The sequence below is a fragment of the Propithecus coquereli genome, unplaced genomic scaffold (assembly GCF_000956105.1).
Source record: "Propithecus coquereli isolate 6110/MARCELLA unplaced genomic scaffold, Pcoq_1.0 Scaffold473, whole genome shotgun sequence".
NCBI classification, from domain to species: Eukaryota; Metazoa; Chordata; class Mammalia; order Primates; family Indriidae; genus Propithecus; species Propithecus coquereli.
Window position 1 is genome coordinate 2304682 of NW_012150541.1, and position 15197 is coordinate 2319878.

Below are 15197 nucleotides of genomic sequence, written 5' to 3' on the forward strand. Positions count from 1 at the left end.
GAGCTGGATGTGGAGTGATACTAGTCAAGATGACAAAGAAGCAAAGAGACTCCTCTGTTACTCACCTAAAGCTTTCCACGCATGTGATCTGATGCCTCTCATGTCGTGATGGGCCTTAGAAAAAGTACTAGCTTCCCCCAATGGTTAGTAGAGGGCAGCGTTTCCACTGTATGGCATTAACACTAGAGAGGCCAACTCATTCTAGAAATGCGATCAGATTGGTTGCATGAAAGCCAGAAAATTATTTATTTTACAAAGACAGATGGAGATACTGAGGAGTTAAATACAAGTTCTACAAGTAGATTCTCCAGGGCTGGGAGGGGCCCAGACAGAATGTTTGGTATCTTTCACCACCTGCCCCACCCAAAATCTAATTTTTTTGTTTTATACAAACAGATTTATGCAACTGGCACCACAATACTATTTCAGTAATCTGCCTTCTAGTGAAAGTAAGGATATTCTACAGCAAGTAATGGATCACCTATCCCCTATTTCGACAATGAATAAGGAACAGACAGTGTGCGAGAAGTGCCCTGAAACTACTGAGCAGAGATGCGCTATACAGTGACCCCCACCAAACACAGGTGCACTAGTGTCCCCAAGTTAGCCAGACGGCCGGCCCACTGGAGCGATGTGCAGATGTTTAACGTGAAGACGGATATCACACCCCACAAAATAGTCTTGAAAAAATAACACTTTGTGTATTATTTTAAAATAAACAATAGAAGTTTTTATTGAGTTCTTTAAATTACTACTCCATTTTTTCTCTTATTGGCAAAGTTTTTAATCAACCATTCATAATTTGACCAAAATTTTAAAAAAACAGATATTTTGTAAATGTGTCACAGACACATGGGACAGAACCCTACTTTTTGTATAGGATCTTCATCTGAATAAAGTCACGAGTTTTTCAATAAATTTCCACTGAGTTTTCTGGTAATTTTACAAAAACAAGCTCATCGCTGTCCATGGGAAATGGGTTAGATAGATAGATGTTCTTTCAGTTTATCCATGATTTCGTTCATCTTGTCGCCTGGAATTAACATCACAGTTCGCAAGGGCTTCATTGGCACATCATCAAAAGACCATCTGCCTCCCAGACAAGTGTCACTCTCCTCCTGCACCGAGTAGTTGAACTTCAGGATTGCCTTCTAAACCAATCAAGTTATAATGAATTAAAAACTTGGACAACCAAAGGCAAAACTCATTTAATCTACAATAAAGAATATTATGTTTAGCATATATTTAAGTAAGAATGACAGCTAAAGGAAGCGAAACTTAGAATAAAACAGCTCAAATGGGACATTGAGGTAGAAGTTATAAAACGCTCACCAAGTAGATTTGTAACCCACATGAGGGACATGGATAGAGATGCACCATTTCTAAGAGGCAAACAGCAGCTAGGTGATGTTTATTTAATTGTCAAAATAATCTTGTAACCGAAAAATGAAATTAAGACTCGTAACATTTGACAATTAACAAGAAGAATACGTCTTCAAACACTGGTCTTTCCCCACTCTAGCAGCTGCTTCCTTAGTATAATGCTGTTGTGTGAACATGGAGTGAGTATGCATGATCAAGCGTCTGAAAACACCACGTAGACTCCCCTGAAAGGGTCTACCTGAGGTGCTGAGGCATACATTTTTTAAAAATTATTTTCACTATTTACTTCCTAGAAAACAAGGGCAGTGCTTCAGTCTTCGTGGAAGTCTGAAAAGTAGTAAGTGATGTCGTCCAATTTAGGAAAATATGTTCCCCCTCACATTTATTTAAGATATTTGAGGAAGAGTATGAGAAATAATAATCTCTCTCAAGTATTTGGTTGTCCATCATGGTTCAAGCTACCCTTGTAGGAAAACAACGCTGGAGATCCCACCAGCAGGATGACCTCCCCAACTAAGGGCACAGGGCAGCAGGGGTGCCCCAGCTTCCACACCGACCAGCTGGGTGACCTCAGACCATTTCCTTCATCTCCCTCAGACTCCATGTCCACGTCTGCAGACCCAGGCTAGTGTCTATCTCACGGCACGGTTTTCGAATGAAAGATCTCACAGGAAGCATCTTATAAATGCCTAATCATTCGTAGCAGGTTAATCGCTTTTCTCCTCCCCACACTCAGAACCAGCAGTGGCGGTGGGGAGGCTGGTGACAGCCTTTTGAGTACCTACTATGTGCCAAGCACTACATTACTAATAACTGCTAGCTCCTGGGAACACAGAGAAAAAGAAAGTGGCCACACTTGAAGGACTTTGACATAAAATGGGAGAACAATAAATCTTGATTGTTTTCAATAAAATCCTTATTTACATCTAAACAAACAGATAAAACAGCATAATCTTACCTCATAGAAAAATTCTTCTTCTGCATTTGCAAACATCAGCTCATCTTTCTTTTGGTTGCTCCATTTCTTTTTGGAATTGTTTTTTCCGGCTTCCACAAATGTCTTACTAATCAGAAGGTAAAAGCAGCACTTTCCGCATGGCTTGTTAGTTTTGTGTGCGTCCGCTAGTTCTTTCCTACAAGGCGCACACACACAGAACGTTTACCTGCTGGGTCCAGTGAAACCCATCAGCAAACCAGAGCACAGAAAACCAGTGAGGAAGCTCCAGTGGCTTCTGCTGTGACACAGGCTTACTGAACAGACTTTCGATCTGGACGCTTCTAAAGTAATGAATTTTTATTTAGGCAATCAGTTGCACTTTAGATTGATTATGGCACCACTTTTTATAACAAATAATATGATGAGTCTCAGGTAACGCTCTGAGTTGCAGATACACAGCAACTAAAAGATGAGTCTCAAATTCACTCAACATCCCTGCTCTGCCTGTGAAGTTAAAAACATGTAAGAATCTGAATTTTGTAAAGCAATGAACATTTAACTGAAGCACACAAAAGCACACAGCCATAACCAGTGTCACTACAGCATGTGACTACTATACAGTCTCTAATCGCTAGAGTCCAGGACTGATTTCTGACATACCGCAGAAACTGCACAGATACAGACACCCTAAATTCTATCTAGAACAATCAATGAAATGCCAACAAAACCTTGATTTTTTTTCCCTTCTGAAAATTACACATAGCCCTATGCATCTGGCTGCCCCTAAGGAAAAATGTAAAGAAACTCAGAATAATCCACTTCTGTTTGCTTTTAATAAGATCAAGAGAAAGCAGATCACTCTCCTGTAAACCAAATGTGAGCTCCAGCCAATCAGACAAAAAACAAAAGAAAAACAAAAAAACACTTAACGTACCAGAAGTACAATCTAAGTAGCAGTTTAGAGAGCAGGGAGCAGGAGGATGAGAGTAAAACTAAAAAGCACAAAATCCAGAAAGGAAAAATGGCAAACGGAAAAGTTTCCAGAGTATAGTTATATTCCCACGACCATTTAAAGGGAAACCACAAGTGCTATGACCTCTGAGAAATAATATTCTGTAAAGGACCTGCCTATGTTTCGTCCTCTGTTTCAAAGCACAGACGATACAATTCTTAGTTCACCCAGTTTGCTAGATCATTTCATAGCTTTTCTTACATTTAAAATATTTTTGTAAACTTAAAACTACTGTAGTAAAAAACAAAAGAATAACAAAAAACCCTAGGAACTACGGTTTCATTAGTTATAAAGGAGTAGGAGAACTATGGTTTCATTAGTTATAAAACAGTTAATAGAATTTGGAGATTTTACTGTTTTGGTTATTGTTATATTTGTTCAGCATTTTGTGTTCTAAAAATCTATCTGTGAATGTGAAAAACTTCAGTCAAATAGGGGTGAAAAGTCTATATGAAATTCATCTACTTTTATACCATTTAAATCTTTAAGATTATTGTCACAAATATCACCTGCACCCGAATGTTTACAGCAGCACAATTCACAATTGCAAAGATGTCGAAACAACCCAAGTGTCCATCAATACATGAGTGGATTAATAAAATGTGGTATATGTATACCATGGAGTACTATTCAGCTTTAAGAAACAATGGTGATATAGCACCTCATGTATACTCCTGGATAGAGCTGGAACGCATTCTACTAAGTGAGGTATCCCAAGAATGGAAAGACAAGCACCACATGTACTCACCATCAAATTGGTATTAACTGATCAACACATAAGTGCACATATAAGAATAACATCTATTGGATGTTGGGCAGGGGGGAGGGGGAGGAGGGAGGGGGAGAGAAGGGGACGGGTATATGCACACACAAAGAGTGCAATGCGCACCATCCGAATGGACATATTTGAAACTCGGACTTAGGGGGGAAAGGGGGGGCAAGGGCAACATACGTAACATAAACATCTGTACTCCCAAAAAAAAAAAAAAAAAAAAAAAAAAAAAAAGGATCATTGTCACAAATAATTAAAACTCTTCAAAAACCAATTACTGATAACGTATGTACCTCATAGCATGTTACTTCCACTTTCCTCATATTAAACCAAGGTGGAACTCTTTCTGTACCCACATATTCCACTTAAATCACATTTCTGAATCTACTTGAAAAACGTGACTGCTCAAAGACGTTTTCCCAGGTCACTTACTGAAGCTGCTGGTGCATGGGTAGGGCAATCTGTGGAGGGACGTTAATGAATCTTTCACTCAGCAGAAAGCCGACAGGCTTGGTGTTGTCATTTAGAAGCTTGTCCAGCTGTTCAACCATGTTCTTGTCACAGTTCTTCTCACAGCAGCTTAGAATCAACTCTTTAATTTGTTCAGCACACTGGGTACCCTAGAAAGCAAAGAGAGGCTTGGTTTTTATTGCAGACCATCACTTACAGGAGAAAACTTGAAAGTGAGAATTATCGCTTTTTATCTTACAGGTGAGGGCACTTTCCTGCCATAGCCTTTAAAATCTTGTATGTCTTTAGTGTTGACTGCTTAGGTGTTTCTCAAAAGTAACTATATCTGGGTATTTACCATCCCATGACTTGTGGTAAGAGAAGGTTATAATTAATACTCAGATACAACGGAATAGCAATTCTAGTCAATCTCATAAAGACAGATGGACACAACTGGAAAGTTCATTTTAAAATTAAAGATTAAGTGCAGACTGCATCTTATTCTGAGGAGGGTAGGCAGCTGGTTTACTTTTTATTACAACTCATCAGTGAGTCAATAAAAAGAGATGAATCAAAACACAAGTAAATATCAGTAACTGCCCTCAACTTCAGAAAGCAGCAAGGCCTCAGAATATCCACACTATAGAAGTAGCAAGGATAACGGCTGCAGAGACAGCACAAACAGCTCCGTGTCAATGCCAACATCAGGACACCAGCGATGAAAAGCCAGATGATTCTCTTTACCACAGGGAGTAAACGACTTTAACTGGGCACAGATTATTCAAAACACCATCTTCATACTGAAAAAGGACTACGTAAGATTTCACAAGAGCACATATCCTTATAGTTAATATCATTGTCTGACATAAAAGACACTTTCACCATGCTTTAAATAAAAGTGGTTTTGGCCTAAGGAATAAACATTTGGATGCGACCCCGTGAAACCAACCTTTCTTTCAGTTAAATTTAAAAGGCTTATGAAACCAAAAATCTCATCTTCATCCATATCATCATCGCTGTCTTCTGAAACATCCGTTTGCTATTTTAAAAAGAAAAAAGATTTAAATTTTATGTTTCATTGAGACAAAGTATTATACCAAGTCTTGGAATCTCGGCCTCATTAATCTTTTCACTTTTCAAAAGCAAAATTTTGTTTTACTGCCTTCTTCTTAGAAAAGCGTCACATCCTAAATGCAAGGACCCATTTCACTTTACCTCCCTTGACTCTGTTCATCTTTGTACATTGTGGATGATCTCATCCTGCTCTAAATTTCTTTATACTGGATTCTCAAGACATTTTCCTTTACCAGATTCTCAATTTTCCTAAACATTTGGCTGGGGCCAGCCCTTGTTTGTTTCTCTGCTGGCCCATAACATTGTTTCACCTAAAATTCAAATGCTTCCAGAGCGCTTGTCAGTCTTGACCATCAGTGAAGTTGAACAATACTTGAGGGCCACTTACACCTACCATACGGGCAGGAGAGGAGAAAAAAAGAGGGCAAGAAAGAAAATGACAACTTAAGAAAACAGAATTGAGAATGAAACGGTAGACTTCAACTTGAACTTCCCGGCTCCACTGTGACAGCCTTTCTACTGGGAGGCCTCAATGCCTTATCCACATTTTCTCTTTTGCTTGTTGCCTATTTGCTTGTCCACGTTGTAAACTCTTCTCTCACTGCATCCCCAGCAATCAGCATGGAGCCTGGCACGGAGTAAGTACTCAGGGAATACATGCCGATTGAATAAAATGAAATGAGGCTGCTGCTTTTACACCAAAGGACAGCAGGGATCCACGATTGCCCCTTATGTCCTCAAACCTGTTCTGGTGGGAAGGGACTTACAAAGTTCCAGTTGCAACTTTCAGCACACTGGTTCAGTTACGTGTGGGCTATAGCCTTTGGCAGGATGTTCCCGGCATCAAGGTGTCCCCAGGACCTCAGGTCAAAGAATAGAGCCTCTGTGGGGGCAGGAAGTCAAAGCAAACCAGAGACTGAAGGAGAGGCCTGGGCACACTAGGGAGGGGTGAAAGATCTAAGCTGATGATGCCACTGAGGAAGCTCAGGCAAAGGAGTTTCCAGGCTTCAAAGCAAAACAAAGCAAAATAAACGTTCAGATGTCTCCTGAACCTGGTTGTCAGATCACCAGTTCCTTCCTGTGGAATAAGGGTGGGAGTAGCTGAGGTAGAGCCAAGAAGGCCTAGCTAAGCAACTATGTACCAAGATGAGAGAAAACAAGACAACACAAAAGCAGACAGTGAAAAGGTAGTTCATGAGGGAGACTAACAATTCCAGTGTCAAGACCAAGGGCACGTTTGCTCATGAATGAGAAAGGGGAAAGCAGCCCAGGGGAAAAAAAAATAATAATAGACGAACCAGCCTTGGTCCTCCAAAATCAACATTTGACAGTTGCCCTGCAATTCAGAGGACCCCCAGCTACTGCAGCAAAACCTGTGCAGTAATGGCAAAGGTCAGGGAAAGCAAAGGGGACTCTCAGTTGCAGGCCATAAGAAATCCCCCAAAATGGTAACTCAGCTCATAAGCAATTAACATCCCCCTGGAACACCCTCAATGTTCCTCTCATCACGGGCCCTGTCAACTGCATCCAGGCAGGGGCACGCAGGGTCTGCCTTTCCATGGGTCTGGGGTCACAATCACATCTACAGCCATCTGTCTCTCCCGCAAGGTTCTCTCTGCACGACCTTTTTCTCTGTCCCATCCCAACCCACCCCTTACGTCTCATAAGCCTCTTCATTCAACACAATTTTTTTAGCACCTAAGTACTGAGCAATTCATGACAGCCAGGGAGAACTCAGGAACAACTCACCCCTTCACCTCCAGCTTCTCTCTCCAACTCTTACAGATGCAGTTCGCTGTTGTCCCCCTGCCCTTTTCTCTCCATGCCCCTAGGGCCTGACTGTCTTCTACAGAAGAGTCCAAACCTCTCCATCCCCCGCCTCCTGCCCCCCAGCACCGGCCCAGTCCCAAAGTCTCCAGTGAATGCTCTGGGCAGTCCCTCCTCTAGGAGCAAGAAGTCTCTATCCTCAGGACATCTCTGTGGAAGCCAGAGAAGCCCTAATAAGTATAATGCTATTTGTGTGGTTGTCCATTTAAAGGCTGAGTCCTCCCATTAGAGGATAAACTCTTTCAAGGATAAAAACAACCGCTTCTCCTACATATCCATCAGGTCTTATAAGCTAATCAGCTAGAGATCACATTTATTTGAAGAAAGAGCAGGTGGTCTGCTTTTTCCCATTGCCCTAATAAAAGGAAGCTGCCAGGCAGGGCGTGGTGGCTCACGCCTGTAATCCTAGCTCTCTGGGAGGCCGAGGTGGGCGGATTGTTTGAGCTCAGGAGTTCGAAACCAGCCTGAGCAAGAGCGAGACCCCGTCTCTTCAAAAAATAGAAAGAAATTAATTGGACAACTAAAAATATATATAGAAAAAATTAGCCGGGCATGGTGGCACATGCCTGTAGTCCCAGCTACTCGGGAGGCTGAGGCAGAAGGATCACTTGAGCCCAGGAGTCTGAGGTTGCTGTGAGCTAGGATGACGCCACAGCACTCTAGCCCAGGCAACACAGCAAAAAAAAAAAAAAAAAAGGAAGCTGCCATAGGGTTTATTTCTCTTTTTATTTACATTTAGTGCCACAAGATTACTAATGCTGTCAGAAGGTCTGAGAAGTGTAACAAAGATGTTGGTAACCCCATCATTTAGTGGCATAAAAGCCAGATTACAGTGTTTGAGAAATGAATAGGAGGAAAGGAAGCGGAGACCATGAATAAAACTACTTTTCAAGAATTTTAGCTTTGAAGACAAAGTAAGATGGATGACAGTGAGGTAGTTATAGCAGAACATTAGACTGAAATGGAGTTTTTTGTTTGTTTTGATTTTCATGTAGGCAAGGAAACAGGTGCCAGGAATAGGAAAAAGACATCAACAATGCCACCAAGTGTGATGGCCCATGCCTATAATCCCAGTTATTCCAGAGTTTGAGGCAGGAGGATCACTTGAGGCCATGAGTTGGAGACCAGCTTGGGCAATATAGCGAGGCCCTATCTCTAAAAAATAAATAAAAAAGAAAAAAAGAAAGACATCAACAGTGATAGCTACACATATGTAGCACTTGCCATGTACCAGATACTATTCTAAGCACTCAGCAACGCATTTTGTTCACCTATTTACCCTACAAGGTAGGTGCTAATGTCCTCATTTTCAGAGATGGAAATGGAAGAAGATTAAGCTCACTGTGGCAGATTGCACCTTCCACAGATGGACCCAAGGGATCTCCTATCTGACATTCTGTTTGGACAAAGTGACCAAGACACTCCTCCCATTGAATGGTGGCATCTGTGTGCCCTCCCCTCAGTGGAACTTTATGTCCGTGCTGGTCACATGAATGGTGGAAATGTCACCATATCATAAAATGCTATGCATTCTGCCTGGGTCTTTTGGGTTGCTTGTTCTTGGAGCCCAACCAATGTACAGAGAGGGCCACATGGAGAGGAAATGAGTGAGGCCACCGGCCCGGAGTCCCAGCTAGGCTCCCAAGGGACAGCCAGTGCTAACTTGCCAGGCATGTGAGTGAAACACCCTGAAAACGGATCCTTGAACCCCACGTTGAGCCTTCCTAGCTAATTTAACAGAAAGCCAGAGCAGAGATGAGTTGTCCCCACTGAGCTCTGTCCAAACTGCAGATCCAAGAGCCAAACAAATGACTATTGCTATTCTACAACACTAAGCTGTGGGGTAGTTTGTTATGGAGCAACAGAAAACTGAAAGCCACCAGATAAGTGACAGAGCCATTCAACCCAGCCCTCATCTTGCTGGACTCTATAACATCCCTCTGGTAATGATGACAATCCCCTCCTTCACATGTGCTCTTCCTTGCTCTGTAGGATACCACTCTACTGCTTTTTCTTCCACTTCTCTGGTCATTCCTTCCCATCTCCTTTTACTGGCTCTGCCACGTATTTTACTCATCCAAGTGCTGTTGGTACTACAAGGGCATCTGTCCCTTGCCCTCCCTGGGCAATCCCAACTACTTCTGTGGCTTCAGTGACCTCTGATCTGCTGAAAACTCCTGTCTTCAGGGCTCCAGCTGCTACTCAGTGTCTCACCTGCATGTATCACAGGCAACCCAAACTCAAAGCACACAAATCCAAATTCACATTCCCCCTCCTAACCTGATTTCCCTCTGTGTTTGTTATCTTGGTTGCTCAAGCCAGAAACTTAGCAGTCATCCTTAACTCCTTCTACTGTCATTCTCAGACAGCAATCGTGCACTAAGCCCCAACACACCTCATCTCCCAAATATCCTCTAAATGAGCCCACTTCTCTCCTTCTCCATGGCCACTACTTAGATTACTGCATTTGATAATGCTGGATTACTACAATGGCCTTCTAACTACTCTCCCTTCCTCCACTGATACTTCCTTCTGATTTGAGCTGAACAGAATAAAGAACTCACTTAATCAGAATAAACACACTTGTCCTGCTCACCTTAATCACACTCCCAACATGGTTCTGTTGAATTAAGAGATCTGTTAGTTCTGCAGTGTTCACAGGAGCCTTTAGGAAAAGCTAAAAGGAGGAAAAAAAGTATTTTAAATTAAGATCAAAGCATAATTTCTAATAAAACTTCAAATCCCAGATATTCAAATAAAAATAATGAAATTTCAATGACAGCCAAGCACTGATTTTGTGGCTCCCATGGCAAAGTTATATGGCTCTTATATAAGAATTGCTTTACTCCACAAAGTGTGGATGTGAATTAAAGAAAACGAAATAATAGCTCAAAAATTAGCAGATGAAAAGAAGGGTATTTTAGGACACAGAATACTTAAATATATAAATCAGAGGGACAGATCTGGGAGCAGAGGTACAAAAAGAGGGGTTAGCCTTGGGAAAGTAGAGAAACAATTCTTCCTTCCAGACAAAGTGGAGAAAATAGAAAAGGTAATTCTAAAAGGATGAAATTTGAGAGAGCTTGTGTTGAATGGCCTGGATTTTCTTAGAAGAGCAAATTTATGTGTAATAAGTAAAAGACAATACCTGCTGCAATAATTTCTTAATTCCGTCATAATCGTTATCCGAGATGGAATAAGCTTCAAATTCAATATTCACTTCCTGTAAATAACACACAAAATAGGTTGTCATACATAACTCTCTAAGATGATTCAGGCATTATTTTTCACTTCGCAGATTTTTCTTTTCCCTCTACCTCCATTCTTTTAGGCACTTTCTCTATCAGATCATCTACCTATGATGCCAGAAAAAGGATAAGAAGAAAATGTTACCTGAAAAACTAAACATCTAGGCTTTAACACAACAAACACCGCCAAGATTGCCATCTGTACAGATTACAAAGAACCTTCATACCATCTCCTCATGTGACACAAAAGCCTGAGAGGAATAAAACACTCAGAGTGACCTAGTTTAAACGTTGAGAAAGTCACAGGAGCCACAAAGGAAAAATCTTTTACCTGACTGCAAAAAGGGTGGGCAAAGAACAAAATCATTTCCAAAGTCCCTGGAATTGCCTAGAGCTTGATTTAGACCATGGATTTGAGGTTGTGCTTCATTCCCATAGCAAATATTTACTGAGTACCACCCCAGCTACCCAGAACTGTGCCAGGCACTGGGGATGAAATGGTGAGCAAAGCAGACAGGAATGATCCTGCTCTCATGGAGCTTATGGTTGAGGAAGGAATATAGATATGAAGGAAATATTCATGGAAATCCATGTAAAATTGCTATTGTACATGCTTTAAAAGTACATGGTGCTGTAACAACTTAAAAAATAAGAAGTCACTTAGGAAAGGCTTCCTTAAGTGACACTTGAGCAGGAAACTGAGGAAAAAAAAGTAGAGGGTTCCTGGCACAGTAACAGCACAAGCTAAGGCCCTGAAGCAAGAGGAAATATGGTGAGTACACAGAAGAAGGTCTGTGTAGCTGGGCTCCCTGATCTATCTCTGTGAAACAACAACAGAATCTAAGAAGATGACAGTGAAATGCCAAAAACAAAACCTGGATGCTTTTAGATGCTACACAAGATCAGTCCTTAAGGACCCTAAATCATAACTTGATAAGATACACTAAACCTGGGGCTCTGATGGAATCGTATATTTAGATGCACTTCAGGTTTTACACATTTTGGAATTTAGGTCTTAGCTGAAGGATGTCATGGAGGAAATCAGACCTGCTTTTTTGCTTTGCCATCCTAACTATGTGTACACTTAAATGCTTAACTGTTAAACTTTGCAGGCCTAGATATCAAGTCCAGCTTGTAGACTTCAAATCCAGACTCTCTAAAGCAGGCTCAGCCAGATTATGAGTAGCAAAATTCCAGGGGTTGGGTGGGAGTGTTCCAAACAGGATCAAACTAAACCAAATAATAAATTATCATTATTCAGGACTTGAATTTATTCCTTACAAATAAATACATTCTTTAAATAATGCTCTTATGTTTTCTCCTTGTCTAGATAGAAGCCGTGGACCTCTGTCCTAGGCTATTATGGCACTACCAATGCAATGGATACCAAACGGATTATTTGTCCAGCACCCCTTTCCCTGGGTATGAGCTCCCCTCCATATGGTTTCAGCAGGAACAGCCATCTTTGTAGAACAGAGCCCTATCACTCACCCCCCCGGTGATTTAGAATTAAGACTGTGGCATCTAGCCTTCCTGCTCTTTTGAATGAAAATTTCAGAAGCTGTTAGCATTTTTGGTTTTCTGCTATATGAAGTAGAAACTGAAAGCAAACCAAATATTTTGAATGCAACAAAGAAGAGTAAAGCAGAGATGTGAAAGACTTCTAGGGTTCTCTGTTGCATTCCAGGCTCACCCAGTCTATTCCTGAGGCTCAGCTGCTTTCTTGCTCTTGGAGATCTATAAGATAATGGTGTATCCTTATCACAAATTTCCCTTTCTGCTGAAGCTATCCTCCAAGGGATTCTATTAAGCATGAAGAATTCTAACCACGTGATCACAAGAATCTTAACTAAACATGCCTATTCCCTTCTCCTTCTCATCTTTCACTATCCCCACCTCTGCTTCTTGAAGTTCCCATAGCCACTTTCTATTGCTGTTCAGCCGGCTGCCTCACCTTGTCCTGTATATCAGGCTCTTTAGGACTTTACATAAACACGCACATTTCCTTATTTACTTATACACCATCTTGCTTCAGAAAAGATCTGAGGCAGATTTTGAATTACCAAAATAATTCTCATGGATTTCTGTATCAGGAAAATGAGTTGTGGATCGGTGAACATCTCAGAAAAGTAAAGCCTCCTTCACATATCTACTAAGTGTTTCAGTATGGGGAACTACCCTAAAAGCCATAACAATTTCTTCAGTCAAAGAAGTCATACATGTCAGGGGTAAAAACTAGAAGTGCAGAGGTTAGAAAGTTTTAAAATCTTATTATTCAGCCATTACTCCTACTCTCTAAAATTTACCATCAAAAGTAAATTATTCTTCCATGACGTTTTCAACACATGCATAATTAAATGTATTTTCTGGTTTTTCTTTTCTCCACATAGAGACTATACATATACATGCTTTCACTTAATCTGCTGTATGGTCTCAATTGTGAAATGGTGGGAATTCCTAACTTCCTAGAGTTGATGTGAGCAATAAATGAGTTAATACAAAATGCATGGAGCCTGAAACAGTATGAATTATTACTATTAATATTGCTGGAGGATAAATTCTTAAAATTAGAATTACTGAATCAGGGGATGAATATATTTTAAACTTTGATAGATATTGTCAAATTACCCCCCCAAAGAGTTTGTACCAATTTATATTCCCACCAACAGTATATGTAAGTGCCTGTTTTCCTACACTACCACCAATGATAGTTATTACACAATTTTTAATCCTTGGCAGTCTGATAAATTTTCCATGTTAATGCACGAAGTATCGATTTCCATAACCCCAGATTAGCAAAATAGCCAAATTTCTTCTAAGTGGAAAATGGTGAGACGGCACTGAAGGCAAGGAGCCAAAGTAAAGAGCTGATTTGTAAGGAAAGATGTAGACACCCACACCACAGTCTCGCCCCTAATCCTGTATCCATGCTCATTCAGACTCACGTTTGTCTCCAGGACTTTATTTCCCATCACTCTCTCTTGCTTATTCTTATCCAGTCATCCTAGCTGCCCTTCTGTCCCTCAACCATGAGGACTTTAGCTTTTCTTATATATGAATAAGGAAGCCAATGGGGCATTCTGAGCAGGGCTGTGAGAACAGACCTTCAAGATCTCTCAGGTTGTAAGTGGAGTAGAGATTGTAGGGGAACGAAAGTGGAAAAGGCATGCCAGTTAAAAGCTATCACAGTAGTCCAGGTAGGACATGATGGGGGTGGGGATTATGATGGACGCAGATCAATGACGAGAAGTGTCTGGATACAGAAGGTAAAGCTAACAGGATTTACTGATGGAGTGGACGTCCTTCCGTGACTGACTAGCCTGTGCCCCCAGCTGGGGATGAGGAAAGCGGAGGAATTACAGTTAACCCCCAGGTTTTGGGTTAGAGCAACTGGTGAATTTAGGGGCCATTTACAGAAATGGTGAAGATTAGAAGGGGGTCATGAATTACAAATTCTGTTTTGGATGAGTTAAATTTGAGATATCTGTTTAGACATTCAGTAGTCGTAAGGATCATTCAATTGTAATTATTCATTCAACAAATAATAAGTGCTTGTACTGCCAGGTACTATGGTAGTAGCTACTCTGAGAAAAAGAACCCAAGTTATATGAGGCCGTAAAGCCAAAAAATCTGACCAGGACCCGGAAAGCCAAAAATACAGTCCAGCTGATATCTGAACAAGAAGGAAAAATTTTGCAGGATGAAGAATAACATTTGAAAAGGCTCTACGGCAGAACGGGGCAGGAAGCCTTCAAAAGGCCAACGCGAGTGAACATGGAACCTGAATGCGCAGGAAAGTTGCTTCAGCTGTGGGGACAGGATCAAGCCTGGAGGCCCTTGTTGACCTATTAGGGCTTTGGGTTTTAGCCTGAGAACTAAAGGGAGCCCTTGGACACTATAACTGGGTCGTGGCGGGCTTTGGGAGGATACCCGGTAGGACTTTAAAAAATAATGACTGTGGCTGCAGTGTAGAAAAGACTGAAGTAGAACCTGAGTAAGAATTTGTCACCTCCAGTTTCTGCCTACAGACCCTCAGCCACAGGGAAGTCACTACTCCACGCAGCTCACACTGTTTTCACACAGCTTTTGGTTGCCAGAAAGTTTTCTTCTCAGTTATAAAGCAAAATGGGGTCGCCTGTGCCTCTCACCTCGTCAACGATCTCGTCGTTCTCATCCTCTTCCTCGTCACTGTTTTCCTCGTCTTCGTCCTCATCCTCAACTTCATCTTCCTCTTCTTCGTCGTCGCGCTGGACTGGGACGCCAGGCGGCCGCAGAATGCCACTCGCCACGGCCCGCCGCTTGCACCTGGACGCCATGTTGCCGCCCACACTGCGCCTGCGCGACCTCCTCTGCCTGACCTTCCGGACCAACCCATATTAGCCATGGGGTGGGAGGCTACGAAGAACCTCGACTAGTACCCCTGCTGGATTCCGCAGCTGGGATCCCACAGAGTTCTGTCCAGCCTGGGGTCCTATCTTGGTCTTTTCTTTCTCC

General features: G+C 41.6%; 2 protein-coding genes across 2 annotated transcripts in view; one reads left to right on the forward strand and one right to left on the reverse strand.

The window, feature by feature from the left end:
- The window catches only part of DHX32 (DEAH (Asp-Glu-Ala-His) box polypeptide 32), a 65529-nt gene extending 64616 nt beyond the window's left edge, over positions 1 to 913 (forward strand). Inside the window, exon 12 of the mRNA XM_012655360.1 lies at positions 397 to 913. Within this exon, the coding sequence (XP_012510814.1) occupies positions 397 to 568 (172 nt within the window). The 3' untranslated portion in view covers positions 569 to 913. The remainder of the gene's footprint in view (positions 1 to 396) is intronic.
- BCCIP (BRCA2 and CDKN1A interacting protein) lies at positions 703 to 15047 on the reverse strand. Its single transcript, XM_012655361.1, has 7 exons — positions 14852 to 15047; positions 10604 to 10678; positions 10052 to 10132; positions 5504 to 5593; positions 4537 to 4724; positions 2342 to 2516; positions 703 to 1151 (listed from the first exon to the last, which is right to left on the reverse strand). The coding sequence occupies exons 1-7, from the start codon at positions 15017 to 15019 to the stop codon at positions 981 to 983; spliced, it is 948 nt and encodes a 315-aa protein (XP_012510815.1). The 5' UTR covers positions 15020 to 15047; the 3' UTR covers positions 703 to 980.
- Between the last annotated feature and the right edge of the window lie 150 nt (positions 15048 to 15197).

Coding starts and splice junctions, on each gene's coding strand:
- BCCIP (XM_012655361.1), bottom strand. CDS start 15,019: ATGGCGTCCAGGTGCAAGCGGCGGGCCGTGGCGAGTGGCATTCTGCGG. Junction 10,133..10,603: donor TTAAGAAATTATTGCAGCAG/GTATTGTCTTTT, acceptor TCCTCCTTTTAG/CTTTTCCTAAAGGCTCCTGT. Junction 4,725..5,503: donor TAAATTTAACTGAAAGAAAG/GTTGGTTTCACG, acceptor TTTGCTTTCTAG/GGTACCCAGTGTGCTGAACA.